At 41.0% G+C, this 20,273-nt stretch overlaps 1 protein-coding gene and 1 long non-coding RNA gene across 2 annotated transcripts in view; one reads left to right on the forward strand and one right to left on the reverse strand.

Moving 5' to 3' along the window:
• Nucleotides 1-5,968, reverse strand: Tomm7 (translocase of outer mitochondrial membrane 7). The gene is made up of 3 exons (XM_059257796.1): nucleotides 5,785-5,968; nucleotides 4,805-4,853; nucleotides 1-171 (listed from the first exon to the last, which is right to left on the reverse strand). The coding sequence occupies exons 1-3, from the start codon at nucleotides 5,885-5,887 to the stop codon at nucleotides 156-158; spliced, it is 168 nt and encodes a 55-aa protein (XP_059113779.1). The 5' UTR covers nucleotides 5,888-5,968; the 3' UTR covers nucleotides 1-155.
• The window catches only part of LOC131906928 (uncharacterized), a 26,515-nt gene continuing 11,680 nt past the window's right edge, over nucleotides 5,439-20,273 (forward strand). The window contains exons 1-2 of the long non-coding RNA XR_009378238.1: nucleotides 5,439-5,562; nucleotides 11,437-11,514. This is a non-coding gene — a long non-coding RNA (uncharacterized LOC131906928). The remainder of the gene's footprint in view (nucleotides 5,563-11,436; nucleotides 11,515-20,273) is intronic.

Consider the following 20,273-nt stretch of genomic DNA (forward strand, 5'->3'; position numbering starts at 1 on the left):
TAACATTGTTAAAAATATTTATTTTGACAGTCTATCTTAAGTCAGTACAGACTCCACTCTGCCACAGATGCGTTGAAACGATGTCTTTCTTATCCAGCCAGAGTACACACCTTCCATGTTGGATTGCTTCCAAATCCAGATGACCAAACAGTCCTTTATCCCCAAAGTAGGCTAAAACATTTGTGAAGAGGAAAAATAAATTAAATATGGGAACAAACACTTTCCACACACAGCTGAAGAACCAGGTCTTACATTCATGTTTATGTTTCCCTATCAAACTCAGTGATTAGAGGATGAGAATCCATCATCAGACAAAATGAGCAACGAAACAACAAACACACACAAATACAGTTTTGTTACTGTTGAACATGGTGACCTTGAGAAATGCAAAGGAAATTTTCAGTTTATATATAAAATGAAGTCAATCAAAAGATAAACGATTAATGATGTTCATTAACTAGAAGGACCAAACTGTATTATTATTACATAAAGCATCAATGAAACAGCAAAAATCCTTTTTCTAAGTTCTTTCTATGAGTCAGACTCTGGAAAGTCCACACTCCAGCTGGTATTTCTGCTTCTAAACTACCATAATTCTGACACTGAAATGGTTACAGGATCGAGAAGCAAACATGAGATGTGACCTGGAGCCTTAACCTTAACTACCCACATCCCTAGGATCAATTAGCTACTATTTCCACTTTTACTAATTCCTACCCAAAACGTTTAATTCATGAAGGGGCACAAAGTGCCATGTCATTTGTTAAAGGGAAAGAGGGGCACTGGGATCCAAGAAAGAAATGTGTTTCATGTCTCAATCTTACTGATTAAAAACATGACTTAATGAAATGAGGTTCTGTAGATTATTTTTAAAGGCCATTTAGGCCGTTTTATGCCTAGAAAACACAACATACATTTACCTTTATCTATCAGATATGAACTGAAGTCTCCCATTGAATCTAATTATTTTTACATACAGTTAAGATACAGAAACAAACTCTTCACTTATTTAGATTTCTTTCTCAATGGATGAACATCCAAAATAAAGAAAAAAGACAATCTTCCTGACACAGATAACAGAAATAATGATTCTGTTAATTAATACATTTGTCTTACTCATGTTTTAACTGGGTATGATGGATTAAGTCTATTGTCTTAGTACTCAGGAGGCAGAGGCAGGAGGATCAAGAGTTCAAAGCCAGCCTGAGCCACATGAGACCCTGTCTTAAAAAACAAAAACCAAGCTGGGCGGTGGTGGCGCACGCCTTTAATCCCAGCACTCGGGAGGCAGAGGCAGGCGGATCTCTGTGAGTTCGAGGCCAGCCTGGGCTACCAAGTGAGTCCCAGGAAAGGCGCAAAGCTACACAGAGAAACCCTGTCTCGAAAAATCAAAACAAAAACAAAAACAAAAAAACCATACATGGCTTTACTAACCTAGTACTATTGATTCATTAGAATAATTTGTTCTGAATAAGGCATTTCTATCAACCAACCATATACAATGTGCTATGCTGAGTCAAAAAAGATGGCAGATGAACAGTGTATTTTATATTAATAAAAACATATATAGTTCCATTTGTTTTTTTTGGGGGGGGCAAGTAAGCACCTCAGGAAAATCTTTCTAGTCAATCTCCTCAGCACAGTGGATAAAATTAGTACTGGGGCAACCCTTCAGAAGCAATCAAAATTTTTTTTCCCAGACAGGGTCTCATCTAACCAGGCTGACCTCAAACTTACTATGTAGCTAATGATGACCCTAAAGTGTTTTCTTTTGTTTGTTTGTTTGTTTTTTTGGTTTTTCGAGACAGGGTTTCTCTGTGAAGCTTTGTGCCTTTCCCTAAAGTTTTAATCCTCTTGCCCACACTTCCCAGGAACTCGGATTACAAATACAACCCACTATGCCCCATTTATGCCAGAGACTGAATGTTAGGCAAGCATTCTACTGACTGAACCAAATCCCCAACCTTCAATTCTTTACAGGGAGATTTCTGTTTGCACAAGAAAGGAAAGAACATGAAAAGACAGAGTGAAGAAATGAAAATGCATACAGGAAGCTGCTCCATCTAGCCTGCAGTTTTGAGAAGTCAAAACTTGCTGGGATAACAGAGGATGCTCCATCTCACTTCTCGATCCTAATCACCTAAGAAGCTAGGACAGTTGAGAAGCTATTCTACATGCTCATAAGACAAATGAATGTACAAGTGAGCAACAAGCAGATCATGACAGACACTGAAGAATACAGACATGTGACCTGTTTCAACAGGGAGAAAAGGGAGAAAGATTCAGCAAGAAGACGTCTGAGTTTGGGGTTTTCTAGAAGCAGGTTTCATCAGGTGGAAACTGAGGGGAAAAGCATTCCAGATGTCAGGAGCACATGCCTTTGCTTATCTGACATGAGCAAAGACATAGCTTATTATGCATTGCCATACAGTCATGTAGCTAGGGGAAAAAAAAATGTTTGTTTTCTTAAAAAAAAAAAAAAAAAAAAAAGTGGAGATAGCCAGGTGGTGGTGGCACATGCCTTTAATCCCAGCACTCGGCAGGCAGAGGCAGGTGGATCTCTCTGAGTTCGAGGCCAGCCTGGTCTATGTAGCAAATTTCAGGACAGCCAGGGTTTTATAGAGAAACCTCATCTCCAAAACCAAAAACAACAAAAAACAATTAATAGTTTATTGATCAAATTACCTGACAAGTGGCGTTAATATTTACATAAAATATTGTTACTCAATTCTCATGGCAACCTAATTTAGGAGGTATTATACCCAAACTATAAAAGAGGAACCACAGCCTTTAAAGTTTAATGGCCTCTTGAGGAAACATGCTTAATACTTTGCAGTACTTGGAAAATATGCACACAGCTTGACCAAGTAGTGACATCTATGGTACTGTGTCTTAAATGAATGTTTCTCTACAGATATAATTGGCTTGCAATCAGTGAGCCAGTCAAGAGCAGACACGCTACTTCACTATTTCACAGGAAAACTCCTTGTGAAATTCATAGTTCAAGGAATCAAAGCTAAGAAAAAGGGAAGTTAATGGGGAGTTGTGAAGGCAATTTTAAGAAGCCATTCCATGTGGTGCCTTATAATCCTAGCACACAGGAAGCTGAGTTCAAGGCCAGCCTGGTCTACATAGTGAATTCAAGGCCAGTTTGGGACAAACATGACTTTGCCTCAACTCCCCTTACTGTCATTCCTCCCTTAAAATAAAATCACACAAGAAAAAGAAGCTGTGTTATAATAGACCAAAGAAAAAGTGAGGAAATAAAAAAGTGAGAACCATCTATAAAGAATTTTAATAGGAAAAACTTTAACTGCACACCAGTCAAGCCGAGGGCACATGTGGTGGGAACTTTCCAAAAGCAAAATTATTTCTGAAAAAGAGAGACCAAGAAGCAGAGGAGTGGAGAAAATGTGTACCACACAGCACAGGCAAAGCTGGTAAGTGAGTTCCAGAACTGCCAGGACTGTTACAAGGAGAAACCCTGTCTCGAAAAACCAAAAAAAAAAAGGGTATTTTCTGATCATTCTTTTTTTCTTTCTTTTTTTTTTTTTTTTTTTTTTTTTTTTTGGTTTTTCGAGACAGGGTTTCTCTGCATAGCTTTGCGCCTTTCCTGGAACTCGCTTTGTAGACCAGGCTGGCCTCGAACTCACAGAGATCCACCTGGCTCTGACTCCCAAGTGCTGGGATTAAAGGCATGCACCACCACCGCCCGGCTTCTGATCATTCTTTAAAAAGTGACTTGGAAGAAGGTTTGAAGAAACTGAATGCCTGGTATATCAAATGAAAGCTGTTACGATAACTGGATGTCTACAGAACACAGCTGAATTCTCATAGCACCACTGTGGTGCCCATCATAGTGACTGGAGCACCAGCCCTTCCAGAGCACACCTACCCGTTGACTCTGCTTTTACAAAAATATTTATAAAGCATTTACACACATGTGCATATCATTTTTGCAAGTAGCTACATTTAAAAAATTCAAATATATATACACATATACATATATACATTAATATGCACACTATGCGTGAAATTTTCAAATAGCTTATGTAATACCAACAAGATTGTTTTTGGGTAACAAATGGGACAATGCATTTTTGGAGCTATATGTATTGATAAGACTTCAATTTACTAATCCCAAGGATTTATCATGAAGAAATAAAATCAACAAAAGCTATCTATGTGCATTAAAATGCTTGGGAGCTAAAGAGATAACTCAGCAGTTAAGAGCACTAGCTGCTCGTCCAGAAGACCAGGATTAAATTCCCATCACCTACATAGAAGTTTACAGCTGTCTATAATTCTAATTCTAGAGGATCTGACACCTCCTTCTGGTCTCCATGGTCACAGGCACATACATGATGCAGACATACATGCAAGCAAAATACTCATACACAGAATAACAACAATTTTAAAAAGTTACATTGTTATATAGAATACTAAAAACCTAAGTAATTTACAAGTGAAAAATATGGTTTATCAATTCTAACTTTAGGTGAAAAGACCAAAATTCTACATATCTCTATTAGAATATGATATAAAAGGTTACCCTTTCATGTAGTAAGACGATAAACTAATTTGTTTTAGAATGTGTATCATTATGATAACTTAGTAAATAAGATGGGGGAAGCAAAGTAGCTACATAGCAATTAATATAAGTTGACTAGTCTACAATTTTTCTTCCAACAACCCAAGAAAGACCATAGTGATTGGTGAAATTATGGGTCATCGCTTCCCAGTGATTCAGTACCAATTAATATATGAGCATCTGCCTTCAAATTTTGATATTCAAGAGCAATACCTTAAAACTGATGGCTCAGGCATTCCAGGATCTGCACCCCTCGTAAATCCTAAAGGGAAAAATAAAAACTTTCAAATAAAACATTACAAATCCAGTAGACAAAAAGCCTACAGCTTTCAATCCTCCAGGACAGCTGTCTCAACTGATGTGTGCTGCTCAAGGTTTCTAATCTCCACCGGAATGTGGAGCAGCGTCCAGGACTTCTCGGCAGCAAGGACAGTTGTTCCCACTGTACAGTTAGAGGAGTCACTCTTAACATGCGAGACTGTCACAAGTCCCAAACCACACTGGAATACTAGGGAGAGCTTAATGATAAAGGAAAACTACACCTTTTCTGAAAGTATTGCCTGAAAAAGGCAATTAAGATTAAAAATGAAAAAACCTACTCAGCCAGGAACAGGGTAAGGTCCAGTGTGCAACCCTTGGTGAAAATATTTGTCTGGACACTCAGGCAAGGAAGGTATAACTTTATAGCTTGGTTTCTTTCCCTGCAAAATGGGGGCCAGTAACTTTTGAAAAAGAAAAAAAAAAAATCACCCAAATCCTTCATTATACAAGTAAGAAAGTTTAGGCTTCCAACTACTGTCATAATCACGCTTCGAGGCAGTGACGTTTTAACCTGATCTAGCTTCATTCCATTTAGGCCAACCTACAGGAGGAGAAACGCTCTGAAAGCCACACTAGCCTATTACTCTTTCTTTAGGGAGTCATCTAACCCTAAGATCAATCTTGAAAGGTCATGCTTTTAGTTTACAGATGTAAGTACGGAATATGAGGGGGTGTGACTGGTTAAATACTACCCATATAAAGGAAGGAACTCGAAGTTGGGTTCTCGAGCCCGGCCAGACAGCTTTAGAAAACGTGGAGAACACGATGACCCGGTTTGTTCTCCCCAGCCACAAAGACCAAAAATGAGACTCCCAGACGCAGCAACCCCTAACCCCTGCCCTGCGGCTCCTCCGAGTGTTTCTCCCACTGACCCAGGTAAATCACGAGAGGAATAAAGCCCCAGCGGATGGCAAACTGGCCGCCCTTGAAGAGCTGCTGCAGCCTCTGTTTGGCTTCTTTGCTCAGCTTCACCATGGCGACGATGGGCCCGTGGAACCAGGAGACCCCACAACGACAACCGCGTCCAGATTCCGAAAGGGAGAGGAGCTGCGCATGCGCCACATGCGACCTTTACGGCAGGAAGTCGTGAGGCGTCGCCGGCAGAGGCCGTAATTCGTCGCCCTTCACCTTGTCGCCCATAGGAGGCGCGTGCGCTGTTGGTTCGCCGTGCTCCTATTGTCGTTCACGTTGTTAGTTTGGAGTATGAATTGGGCTTTTTCTTGGGGAAAAAGGGATAGTTTTGTTTTTAAAGACAACGTCTCGCTGTTTAGAACACGGCTTCCCTGGTTGCTATGGGATGCAATAGGCACTTACTTGGGATAGAAGGGATTTTAATTAAATTCTAAACGACAGAGTTTAAGTCTGATTCGGTCTCCTATTTTGGGTTACCTTGGATAAGTTCTTTACCATCCCAGAACCAGTTTCTTAAAGCCAGAGGTATGACTGCTGAAAGGTTAAGAATGGACCCTCAATAGGGCAATCTCCAGGTTTTTTTCCACCTTTGCACCCATGCTCTGTTGTTTTGTTTTGTTGGTTTTTCGAGACAGGATTTCTCTGTGTAGCCCTGGCTGTCTTGGAACTCTGTAGACCAGGCTGGCCTTGAATTCTGAGATCCTCCTGCCTCTGCCTCCCAAGAGCGTTGGGATTAAAGGCGTGCACTACCATTGCCTGGCCTGTGGTCTGTTTTTCACTTCCCAACATTTTAAAATTTGGGAAGTTTCACTTAAGTTCCAGATTTGTCTGTTGTGACAGGGTGTTACTGTGTAACCTTGGCTGTTCTAGAACCCTTCTGTGTAGTCCAGGCTGGCCTCGAACTCACAGAAATCTGCCTCCCTGGTGCTAGGATTAAAGGCTGTACCACCATGCCTGACCTTTGGCCCAACAGATTCCATTGCACCAATCAAGCAAGCAGAAGTTAATAAGATGTGACTCCTATTGGTTGTATGTGAGAGGGCTTCCTCCTCTACTGTACGTCCCAGCGTTCAACAAGCCATAATATTCTGGCTCACCGCAGGCTCACATCTTGTCCTCCTTAATATAGAAGGTCTGTGGTTGTCCTCTCTGACTGAACATTACATTTTGAAGAGATTTAAAGCTATACCTCATGGTGGGGATCCACACCTAGAAAACGTGATTAGTTTGGGGATGAGGCCATTGGTTTGTATTTGAAGTTCCCTGAGTGGTTCTAATGTTTAGCAAGAATTCCAAAGTAGCTGTCTGGATGCAGTCACATTTGAGTGTTTGATTTCAGGTCTAGAACTTCTCGATTTCTCAAGCTCTAAGAGAGCCTTTTTTTTTTTTTTTTTTTTTTTTTTTTTTTTTTTTTTTTTTTGCCTATGTGTATGACGTGGCAGGCTGTATGTATGTGGGTGTGTGGCCATGAACTCTTGTCCTGACGGTTACTCGGGCCAGAGGTATAGGATTCCCCTGGTGTCAGAGTCACAGGTGCATGTCAGCCACCTGTTTTGGGTGATAGGAACCAAACTCAAGTCTTCTCCAAGAGCAGTATACACTCAGCCACTGAGTCATCTCTGCAGCCCCAGTATTCTATTTATTTTTTAACTTTTTAAAATTAAAATCATATTATAAATATAGTTATTGAATGAATACTGTGAATGTAATCAATGAATACCACAAATGTTATTAATATCATGAGTGTAATTAATGAATATCATGAGTGTAATTAAAATAAATTATTAATTTAAAAAAAAGATGATGCAGATCTGATTGAAAGTGAAAGCCATGTTCTAGCCCTCGCAAGCAGCAGAATTTGGCAGCCTCAGCCATATGGTTCTTGATTTAGAATCAAGGATACAAGAAAGGGGTTGGAGATTTTCCCTCCACAGCTAAGGAAAGCTGCTAAAGCCAGGCATGTGTCAGGGGTGTCGCTGAATGGAAACCTAGAGAGGCCACTGCATAGAGTTGTGAAGGTGGCCAGGCGGTGGTGGCGCACACCTTTAATCCTAGCACTCGGAGACAGAGGCAGGCGGATCTCTGTGAGTTCAAGGCCAGCCTGGTCTACAGAGTGAGTTAGAAGGACAGGCTCCAAAGCTACACAGAGAAACCCTGTCTTGAAAATCAAAACCAAAAAAAAAAAAAAAAAAGCTGTGAAGGTGAAGCCTGGATTGCCTTGGAGACCCCAAGATGTTGGAGATGCCAGGGCTATGAACCAAGGAAAGCTGCGAACAAGGAAGTGGAACCAGCCCAAAAGAGAGAAGTGTAATGCAGTCAACAAGGCTGGAGAAAGTTGGAGATCTGAAGAGCTCTTTGAAATCAGACATGGAGGTGCAGAACTTGGAGTCTGTCCTGCTGGTTTTCATTCTTGTTTTGCTCCAGCATTTCCTCACTATGCTCTCTTTCTTCCTGTGGTCATGTATATCCTGTGCCATTGTATGTTGGAAGCATGTGATCTGCTATTTGATTTTGATTTTACAGGGGCTACTGTTAGATAAGTCTCAGAAAAGACTTGGGACTTTTAAACAGCGTGAAGACTGTAAAGGACTCTGGGGACTTTGAAGTTGGACTAAATGCATTTTGCATTATGATATGACTATAAGCCTGTGGGGGCTAGGGAGTGGAATGTGGTGTTGAATAAAAATGGCCCCCATAGGCTGATATATTTGAATGCTTAGTCATCAGGGAGTGGCAAAAAAAAGTTAATGAATATCATGAATGTAATTCATATCTTGAATGTAATTCATGCCACTGAACTGTGAACTAAAAATGATTACAATTGCAAATATTATTTTCATTAAAAAAATAAGGTGGAATGTAATCACCATACAGTATATAATTTCATGATTTTCTTCCATGCCCCTTCCTCCCTCCCACTCCTTCAGTACTCCCCCATGCCCTCTAAAAATGTTTGACCTCTTCAATTGTTACTGTTACACACACACACACACACACACACACACACACACACACACACACACACGCAAATATATAAATATAACCTGCTGAGTCCTTTCAGTGTTGCTTACACATACATGATTTCAGTGCTAACCACTTGGGATGATCAACTAGAGGCCTCATCCCTGAGGGAAGACTATTTCTCCCACTCTCTACATCCCTTAGCTGCTTGTAGTTCTTTGCCTAGAGGTGGGGCCCCATGAGATTCCTCATTCTACATCTGCGTGTCTACTGGTATTATCATTGTTCAGCTCTTATTTAGGCAGCCATATTGTTGAGATATCATAGCTGGATCTTTCCTGTCATTCCTGTGAGGTACATGCTCAGAGCAGACTTCTCGACTTCTGGCTCTTTGTCTTTCCATCTCTTCTGCAATGTTTCCTGAGCCTTAGGTGCAGAAGCTGTGTTGTGAATGTATCCACTGAGGCTGGGCATCCCATACCAGTTAGTCTCTGCATTTTGACCAGTCCTGCTTTTCTGTAATATACCTGTCTGTTGCAAAGACAAGCTTCTTTGGTGAGGGTTGGGAGCTACACTAATCTGTGGCTATATGCTGATAGGATTATGTGAGTTTAGTAAAGTGGCGGTAGTAGGTTCTCATTAAGATCCTTGACCTCACTAGCCCCTAGCTGGCTAGAATTCTGGAACCAGGCACTGTTTCCCTCCTGTTGAGCAGGCCTTAAGTACTACTAGATAGCTGTTAGTTACTGCCAAGATCTGAGTGCCACTATTTAGCCCCAGTGTTTTAAATCTTTATATAGCTCCTTGTTAACTGAGCTCAACAGACACTTTCTCATCTCTCTATTCAAATGCTTGGTTGATAATGCCGTCCAATAGAACTGAGGTAATCTTTTCTCAAACCTTCATTGAGCCTTACTGTATGGTAGAATATTTTTGTGTTTATTTGCTTGTTCATTCATTAGTTTTAGTGCAGGAATGGAATCTGGAGCCTTGCACTTGTTAAGCATGGACTGTACCATTGAGCTACAACCCCAGCCAGCCCAAGATCACTTTCTAAAGAGGTGCTTTTCTTTCATCATTGAGTGGTTAAGAAGGGACTAAATAGCTTATTCAAATCAAATGTGAATATATATACAAAGTCTGACAGTAAGATTACACACAAATATGATAGACAATGGAAGAAACGTAACATTGCCTAAGAAAGTCAAGAAGCTTTGAAGAAACAGTGTCAATCAGACTAGAAAGAAGAGTAAATGTGAGAAGGTAAAATCAATAGAACCTGTGTGTTATGCTGAAAGAGGTAGGCAAGGGTGATGGCCCAGTTCTGAGTTTGTCCCATTCACCCAGTGAAGAGTTTTACTCCTTGACAACCGTAAAGTCATGTTACCATCCCTCAACAGTGATTTCTACTAAAAGATTGGGAATGGGGGCAATACTGGAGTGGCTGAAGCTTGTCATTTATGTCCCTTAGATATTTCTGCTAAAGGAGGGTTTAGAACGCGATTGTCCTTGATGTGTCCTCTAGGTTCAGGTCTCATAGCAGAGAGGATTATGATAGCCAGAAGCTAAGGGGTCTTCCCTGTGGTCTCCACCCATACTATCTAATCAACACACTAGACAACCTTAGTCTTCTGATAGAGTCCTACCCTTGCCCCTCCTCTTTTCAAAAGCCTCCAGGCAGTTGCCAAGGGTTACTCTGTAATCTGTTTTGTTTGTGTGATGGTTAATCTTTGTCATCAACTTGACTGGATGTAGAATCACTATGACAAACACCTCTGAGTGAGTCTAGGAGAATGTTTCCAGAAACTGAGGATTTAAGACTCACCTGAAACTGGCAGCACCATCTCGTGGGCTGGGGTCCCAGACTATGTAGAAAGAAGAGAGGTAAGCACCAGCATTAACCTCTGCTCTGTCTAGGGAGGAGATAGGAGTAGCTGTCCATGCTCCTCCCACTGTGATTTCTAGACCATAAGAGACTATACACTCAAACCGATCCCCAACTAACCCTTTTCGTCCTTAATGTGCCCTTGTCAGAGCAATGAGCAAAGCAACTGAAACATGGGGAAGGGTACTGGGGATTGAACTCATGGCCTCAAGAATGCTAAGAACGTGCTGTGGCTGTGCTGTAGCCCTAGTCCCTTTTTTGTCATTGTTGTTGTTTTGTTCGGGGTTTTTTTTTTTTTTTTTTTGAAACAGAGTTTCTCTGTGTAGCCCTGGCTGTCTTGGAACTTGCTCTGTAGACCAGGCTGGTCTCACACTCACAGAGATCCGCCTGCCTCTGCCTCCAGGGTGCTGGGATTAAAGGTGTGGGTCACTACCACCCAGCTTCCCTTGTCCTTTTTTATTTTGACAAAAAACTTTATTAAGCTGTCTCAGCTGGCCTTGAATTTGCAATCCTATTTCTTAGTTTCCCAAGTAGCAGGCCTGGACCGCTGGGCTGGCTATAGATCACACTAACTCTGTCTTCTGAAAATAAGCATAATTTTCAGAATTACTGTGAGGAATGGAAGTAGTTACTGTTTACGAAAGGTTTTCACAAACATGAGAATGTTGAATATGTTGTAATATCATAGTCAATGATAGATGAGAAATGACACCCTGAAAGACTATAGTGATTAAGTAAAAAATAGTTTTCCTTTGTTTCTTTTCAGAATCAACAAAGAAAATTGACTCAAAAGAGAGCTAGCATTGTAAGATGAATAATCAGGAGAAACTTCACGAAGAACAAGGTACCTAACTAATTTTAACATTGCACTTGTTAGTCATATTTTTTACTTATTATTTATTTTGGAGGATTGAGTAGCGAGGCTTTTCAGCAACTTGTGCTCTGGGTCACTAAGGTACAGCCCCCACTTAAAGGTTTTACCATCTAGTTAGAGTTGAAGCATGCAAATAAATTATTCTCCATGTGACTAACTTTGGGGAAATAATAACATGAAGATAAGATGAGGCACAGAGACTAGGTCAGAAGGTTTGTGCCTTCCTGATTCTCTCACTTAGCTGTGTGGTCACGGTCAATTCACTTAACCTCACGTGCAGAAGAGAACAATACCTGCCTCCATCATTTACTGTAAACACAACTCCTGAGCCTGAAACTGTGACTACCTGAGTGCAGGTCACTGAGCTAAGTCTCTCACTCCTTGACCTCCACAAAGTGGTAAGTTATGTAGCATCACCCAGCAGTGATTCACACATGTAACAAACGTCATATAGCTGTCATTCTTTGTAGTTTTGCCTTTTTACTTTTACTAGTTTCAAGGATCAAAGTTTTCCAGACTTTTTTCTCTCCAATTCTAAAACTTCTATGGAAAGCTTTCTTGGCACTAGATTCACCTGTTACACACACCCCATAAGTGAGGAAGAAAAAGGAATATGCAATATACAAATAATGGCATATAACGAACTCAAAGCATAGATGTAGAATTCCCAAGAGCGTTCACTTCAGTGTCCTTACAGTAGCCATACAGACACTTTTGCTGGCTTCTGGAGTTACATCTCAAGGGTTGCTAAGGAACTCGGTGAGCTCACAGGGCATTTCCCAAGGTGCACTGGCTAGGACTGCAGGTGATAAGGTAAGGCTCTGGGTCACAAGGGTGTCACAGGGAGTTAAGATACAGTTAAGATAACTGTCAACAAAGTTGTAAGCTTTTGTGAGATTCCCAGAAAACTTCAGGTTCACATCTGGGAAAGGAGTAGGGCCATATATGCTTAAGCCTTAAGCGTGGTCATTGTTTCTACATTCTTATTTGAAAATAGTTCTACAAAAAAGGAATATTGTCTCGGGGTAGGCCTCCTTCATAACAAACCCTGTTAACTGTGATGGAATTCTTTGCTCACCTGGGGGAGACTTCAGACGGACTCCAGAGTGAGGAGCTCCTTTCCCTTCCTATGTCCCCCTGACTTTCCCTGTCTTCCTCTCCTACCCCGCTGCATTATCCTCAAAGAATCCATTCTGTTGTTAGTACAATGCAATGAGAAAAGAATGTAGCTTTAGAAAACAAGACTCTTAAGATCAGAAGTGCCAAGATTTGAATAGAATTCTGCAATTGACTCAAAATAAGGTCCTTGAGAATTCGTTGATAACACACCAGAGAAGCTAATTAGTTCACCATGGTTACCAAGAAAACAGTGCCCTGTTTCTAAAATGCAGCCAAGTAGATGAGCCAAATGAGAAAGGGAAAATTTTTTATGCATCTTGTTTCTCAAAAATATTCTGCCTAAGGGAGGGAAAGGGAGGAGGGATGAGAGGGGGATCTGTGGTTGGTGTGTAAAATGAATAAATAAAAAAAATTCTGCAGTAGTAGAATACCACGTGCTTTCCTGAGTTTTAATTCTTATGTTGATCTCTCTTGTTCTGCTAGGGTGCTTTTGAGTGGCAATTTTTTGCTGCCAGGATGGAGCTTAGAATTGTTAAGCACATCAAGTAAGCATGTGCATGAAATAAAATTTTAACAAAGAAGAGACTGATGAATCTCTTCGTTGTAGCCAGGCCTGGTGGCTCACACCTTTAATCCTACCTAGCATTCAAGAGGCAGACAGATCTCTGTGAATTTAAGGCCAGCCTGTTCTACATATCAAATTATAGACTACCCAGTGCTACATAGAGAGACCTTGACTCAAAACAAAACAGAAAAAAAAAACAACCAAACAGGAAGCTTTATTGCAGCTGGGCACACTTGTAATCCACCACTCAAGAGGCTGAGGTAGTAGGATCAAGAGTCAAGTTCATCTTCGGCTATACTACACAGCAGATTCAAGGCCAGCCTGGGCTACATGAGACCCTGTCTCAATAAAACAAAGAATCACTGGGACATCAGCCAAATACATGACTACATTAGAAACAAGGAGTTTCGGAAAACTCTCATACCCGGCCATTGTTGAAAAGAATTTGGTCATTTGTTTGGGGACAGAGTGTACATATTCCTAATAACACTAAAGCCCAGGTATAGGACAGACTATGTATTGTTATAGGAATCTAAAAGAAGAGTCATAGAAAACCGGGCAGTGGTGGCGCACACCTTTAATCCCAGCACTCAGGAGGCAGAGGCAGATGGGTCTCTGTGAGTTCGAGGCCAGCCTGGTTTACAGAGCGAGTTCCAGGACAGCCAAGGCTACACAGAGAAACCTTGTCTCAAAATAAAATAAAATAAAATAAAAGAGTCATAGAGGGCTGAGAGTTGAGGGGAAACTTCACAGACATGCGCTGATCTGAGAGCTGATTTTTCCCCCATGCTAAGTTAAGTAAGTTCACCACTGAGCGATGCCCCAGCTCCCTCTCTTCTCCCAGGTCCCTGATTTTTTTTTTTTTTTGAAGGCTTGGAAAACAGAAGACAGAAATGTCAGAGCATGCATATTATTGGGGGAGGGGAAAGGAAGGAGAGAGACAGAGACAGAGAGACAGAGAGATATCACAGGAGAGAGAGCACTTGAGTAGAACAGAAAACTCCAGGCAGGAAACCATGAGACAAGTTATAAGAAATAAGACAAACAACAAAACTGTCGAGTTAAAAAAAGAATTGGGCTCTAGCCAGAGAGCAGCTGCAAACCTGCCAAATATTTTAGGAGAAAAACACATGAAAAGTGAAAGCACTTTAGAGCTTAGGTGGATTCCACCCCCCTCCAATTTTCTTTTCTTTGTCAAAACAGAAATTATAAAGGATGGGGCAGAAAAACTACCAAACTAGACTGCTCCCTGGACTGAAGGAAAGATTTATTGGGAACCAAACAATCTTTCTGCTCACATGACCAAAGTCCTTTTGTTTAGGACAATGTCACCAGCACTGATTATTTTTTCAATGGGGAGGGGGCATTGAACCTAAGAGAAATAAGGTCATGTGATCTAAGTTTAGAAGGTATGAAAGGGCACATAGTGGACTTTCTCCTCCCCACTTCTGTCTCGGGGCCAGTGTTCTTACATATTCTTCTAGAGACATTTGCACTTGAAAGAAAAGACACACATAAATTTCAACCCATCCTCTTTTTAAATGGGGTGAGTTATACACTTACTCATCTCACATTCTAACTCAAAAAAATACATCGAGAATTCATTTGTCTGAATATATAAAAACAGCCTTATTCATCTTTTAAATACATAAATAAATTGGATCATAATAACATGTATTTAAAATCTATCTCCTCTGCACCTTGCTGCCCAATTCTCGCTGGAGGAAACCCTGTGTCTACCTTCTCATATTTCTTTCTAGAGGTAGTCTGGACATATGAAAATGAATAAAAGATCAGTCTCTCTCTCTCTCTCTCTCTCTCTCTCTCTCTCTCTCTCTCTCTGTCTCTCTTTCTCTGTCTCTCTTTCTCTCTGTCTCTCTCTCTCCCTTGCTTTTAAAAGACAAATAAGATACATACTATATATACATTATCTTCTCTCTCTTCATTTAAAAGCATTTTTAGAAATGCAAATGAAGTCTCTGAATTAATAGTATTGCACAAGTGTCAGCTTTCTAAATGTGACAGTGTGTTACAGTTATGTGTGATTGTCTCATTAAGGGAGAACTGAGTAAAAGACACATAGGACTCTGCTATTTTGGAGCTTCTTGTGAAGCATGTCAAAATAAAAGAAATGTAAGTGTTTCTTGATGATTATTCAAAATCCACATATGGTTTCCTTCTTACAGAAGCCCAGGATTACTCCAGATAATTTATTTATCTAACTTGTACCCAAGGAAGACCAACTATTTCTGTGTCCATCAACTATTTCTGTGTATGTCCAATCTTTGACTTTATTGTCAGAAGTCATCCAATTAGAAACCACAATGTGCTGGTTAGTTCTGTGTCAGCGTGAGGCAAGCTAGGGTCCTCTGGGAAGAGGGGATCTCAGTTGAGGGACTGCCTCCACCAGACTGCCTGCGGGCAAACCTGGGAGACATTTTCTTGATTAGTGATTGATATGAAAGGGCTCAGCCCACGGTGGCCCGTGCCACCCCTGGTCAGGTGGCTCTGGTTTGTATAAAAATACTCAAACTAAGTGAGCCATGGAGAGCAAGTGTTCCTCCATGGCCTCTGCTTCAGTTTCTGCCCCCAGGTTCCTGCCTGTGTTCCTGGTCTGACTTCCCTCAGTGACAGAGTGTGATTGGGACATGTAAGCCCAATAACCCCTTTTCTCCCAAGTTGCTTTTGGTCCTGGTGTTTTAACACAGCAATAGGGAAAATAAACAAACAAACAAACAAAAAAACAAGAAAAGCTCACATCCACAGCAAAGATCCTAACAGGAACACAAAGGCCAGAGAGTCAGCAGTGTGCAGCTCTGACCTTTGCGGTCTCTCGTCACTTCTTTTTAAATTATTATTATTATTATTATTATTATTATTATTATTATTATTATTAATTGTGTGTGTGCAGACAAGCATACGCCACAGTGCACATGCGCAAATCAGAGGAAAACTTTCAGGACTGTTTCCCTCCTTCCGCTTTTACAAGGGTTGGGGGATTGAACTCAGCAAGTACTTTTTTACCCACAGAGCCAATTCTCATCACTTCTTTCGTCGCTGTTCCCTTATCTGTAACGTTGGAATCAGCCCCATTACTTCCCAATTATTCCGAGGAATCAGTAAGTTGATAATTGCAACAATGCATATTCAAGTTGAATCCACTGGCAGGCATGATTCTCTCTCCTACAGCCTCGTATCTCAATCTTCTATTCACAACGACAAGTAGTAATTAATACTTTGTGTCAAGGTCAGTCTCAGTTGAAGGAGTGTTAAGGAGAGCTGCCTTTTAGTTCATGTCATTTTTCAAACTAAAACGAGGGGCTGCAGAGAAACCAGTAAAGCATTTACCATGGAATCGTGAGGAAGAAAACTTTTTTTTTTTTTTTTTTTTTTTTTTTTTTTTTTAGCAGAGGCACTTGTCTCTAATACTAATGCTGGGGAGGTATAGGGGGCACAGAGGTCTTTGTGCTCACAGACATGCACTAGGGGAACCTGAGATGTTAAGCACACAGGGTTGTTCTCTAAGGGAAGGAATAGAAAACCTGTTTTCCTCCCAGAAGGCTGGAGCAGACGTATTTTCTAGCCTGGTAATCTTTGCACAACCTATGTGGCTGAAGAGTCTCCAGGACCAGACCCTCCTCCAGACTCATTCTTGTAAGCTTGTTTCCCCTCAGTCTGCAGAACCTATCCTCATGGAAGATGTCATGTACTCGACGAAAGTTTTAATGTAGTCATGTCTGATCTGTATTTAGCTTATTTTGTTCCTCCAAGAGATTTAGGTATGGTGGTGCACCCCTTTAATCCCAGTGCTCAGGAGGTAGAGGTAGGCAGATCTCAGATCTCTGTGAGTTTGAAATTAGCCTGGCCTACAGAGAGAGTTCCAGGACAGCCAGGGATATACAGAGAATCCCTGTCTCAGAAAAACCAAAAGTGGGAGTGGGGGGAGGTTTAGGTATGTTTTGTTGTGCATGTGGGATTGAGTTAATCATCACAAGAATAGTTTTCACCAGATTGTGCTGTGTTTAAATATGCCTAAAATAAACTACTCAGGGTCAGGCTCCTGAAGTTCTCGTCCTGTTGTGCTGAACGGCCTTCTCGCCACCTGCCTCCTACGGCTCTCTGCTGCCCTTAAAGATTGCAGACACCCGCAGGGAGGAAAAAACTGGAAGATTCTTGAGGCTTGCTGGCAAGGAGTCTAGCTGAACCAGTGAGGTCCAGGTTCAGTGACAGAACCTGTCTCAAAAAATAAGGTGGGGCCGGGCGGTGGTGGCACACGCCTTTAATCCCAGCACTCGGGAGGCAGAGCCAGGTGGATCTCTGTGAGTTCGAGGCCAGCTTGGGCTACCAAGTGAGTCCCAGGAAAGGCGCAAAGCTACACAGAGAAACCCTGTCTCGAAAAACCAAAAAATAAATAAATAAATAAATAAATAAATAAATAAATAAATAAATAAATAAATAAATAAGGTGGAGAATAATTGAGGAAAACACCAACATTAACCTCTGACTTCCACATACATGTGCAACATGACCACACATATAAAGACACACATACACATATATGCATAGGCAAATACATAGAAAAACTTATTTAAGTGGCTATAGATATGTTCCTATTAAAGCACTTAGGAGTCTTGCAGGGCAGAATTGCAAATTTGAGACCAGCCTGTACTACACATTGAGCTATAGGCTAGCCTAGGCTATGTAGGGAGACCCCGTCCCAAATAAATAAATAAATAAATAAACGAATGAATAAATAAACAAACAAGCAAATAAATAAATAACAATTTTGAAATGAGTTTCTGGGTCCTTCTGGGTTGTTTTTGTTTTGTTTTGCTTTGCTTTTTAAATTCAATCAGAAGATGTGCCATGTGTAGTTACAATGATAAATTAAATATTGAGTTTGCACAGTGGACTCAACGTGAATACATATCCTTAAAGCTATCAACTTACCCTCAAAATAATTAGGGACAGTTAATAGCTACCCAACAGGTTAGCCTCTTGACAGTAGAACAGGAACACATCACTCTCTTGGACACACTCAAAAAAGCAGCTTTTGTTTAAAAGCTAAACAGTCCAAAGGGTTCTCATTGACTTACAAAATATTGGATCCAACAACCCAAAGCGCCCACTGATTAACAAACTCCAGTCTAGTTCATATAGGCGGGAGAGTGGAATGCAGCTTTTATTTTTGTTTCTGTTTAGTTTATTGTTTTATGTTTTTCCCCCAAAGAGATCTTTATAATAACTTTCCCTAAGCTCAAGATAATTATGTTGCCAACACTTGTCTTTAAATGTGTTCAAGCTAAGCTCAACATTTGATAATCTGTGGCATTAGACAGAACTTAAAACAGCCCAAAGCCTTTTTATAAAGGAAACTGGAGCGCCCCCTGCAGGCACATCCTACACACTGCGGACCCAAAATGGACAGCTCTTCCAGAGGTGACGGCAGCTCATTGTTGGAAACCTTCCCAGTATGCCATTTATGGGCACACCACTGGTGAGGGTAACCAGATAGCGTTCTCAGAATTACTGCAAGGCAACTGCGGACACTCTGAACGTGCTGTCAGCCTGCGACAATCCTTTCGGCTGCCCTCCTCCTCCACAAGGACGGTCTTTAGCACCTCTGTCCTTCAGGATACATCGCTTGGCAAAGCATAGGGTCTCAACTCAAACAGGGCCAACCAGAGTCTTTCTCAAAAGAAAAGAAGAAAAATGTGGAAATGGGACAGAGAAATTCTACTTCTGTCGAAAATGGATTCTTGAATGAAAGATGTAATCTATAATATGGAGAGACAGAAGAGGCCATCTTTTCCCACCACGGGCCTCAAGAAACATGGAAAGCTAGGAAGCAACGCAATAAAAAAATGAAGCGCACACAGAAGCGGTTCATCTGACTGCTGGGTGAGTCCAGTCTTTCTAGTCTACCTACCGCTTTCCCTCCGGTGGCCCACTTGATGCAGAGGCAAGGATTCCGGTATGCCTATGGGATTTGAAGTGTAGATTGTGGTGTTCTGATGCTGTTGACACAAACAGGAAGGGAGGAGGAAAGAACCGAAGGGGGAGGAGACAGGAAGTCCAGTGGATAACGGGGAAAGTAATGCCCCTGGAACACTCTGATAGTGTATAGAACTCACCACCATTTGTTGGAGGTAGAATCAAGTCTTAGCAGAGGCATAGCGCTTAGGTCTTCACACTCAAATAGAAAATACAATCACAGGGGTAAAACGACCCACCCACATCTCTTAGCTAACTTTTAGCAGGTCCTGGACTTAAAAATTCAAATCCAGTGTACTCTATACTCACATATTATTGTTCAATATGGAATATCTCCATTGAGCTACAGAAAAGAAAAAAAATTAAATGTTAATGTGAAAACATAATTTACAAAACTTTTCCCATTGACCTATTGCTTAATTTATTAAGCTCTCATCTCAAAGTAAATTCCTTCCCATAAAAAAAAAAAAAAAAAAGCATTGTGGGCTGGAGAGATGGCTCAGAGGTTAAGAGCACTGGCTGCTCTTCCAGAGGTCCTGAGTTCAATTCCCAGCAACCACATGGTGGCTCACAACCATCTGTAATGAGATCTGGTGCCCTCTTCTGACCTGCAGAAATACATGCTGTATACATAATAAATAAATAAATCTTTTAAAAAAAGCATTGTTATTAAAGTGTATTGACTAGAGAAGTGATTATGGGTGTAGACAAGTTGTTCAGGTAGCTGATCAAATAGCATTTTGAAGTGGTTTTTATTCTAAGGTAAAACATGAACTGAGGACAGACATGTACATCAAAGTCTTTCCAAGCAGGATGTACCAAAGTACAGCACACCATCTGTTCAAACCCTGGCTTTTACAGCTCACTGGCTCTGCAGCCTTGGTATATGAGAGACAAAGTTACATTTTAAGTTTTAGTTACTATGCCTTAGAGATCCATGACACAAAAATGCCTCTGATCTGCAAGCTCCTTGCCCAAGCCCAGACAGTTCCTGAAATGCTGAAGGTCATTGTTTATGGAAGACAAGTTACATGTTTTCACTCCCCTAAAC

Source organism: Peromyscus eremicus, chromosome 3 (assembly GCF_949786415.1).
Source record: "Peromyscus eremicus chromosome 3, PerEre_H2_v1, whole genome shotgun sequence".
In the NCBI taxonomy this organism is placed as follows: domain Eukaryota; kingdom Metazoa; phylum Chordata; class Mammalia; order Rodentia; family Cricetidae; genus Peromyscus; species Peromyscus eremicus.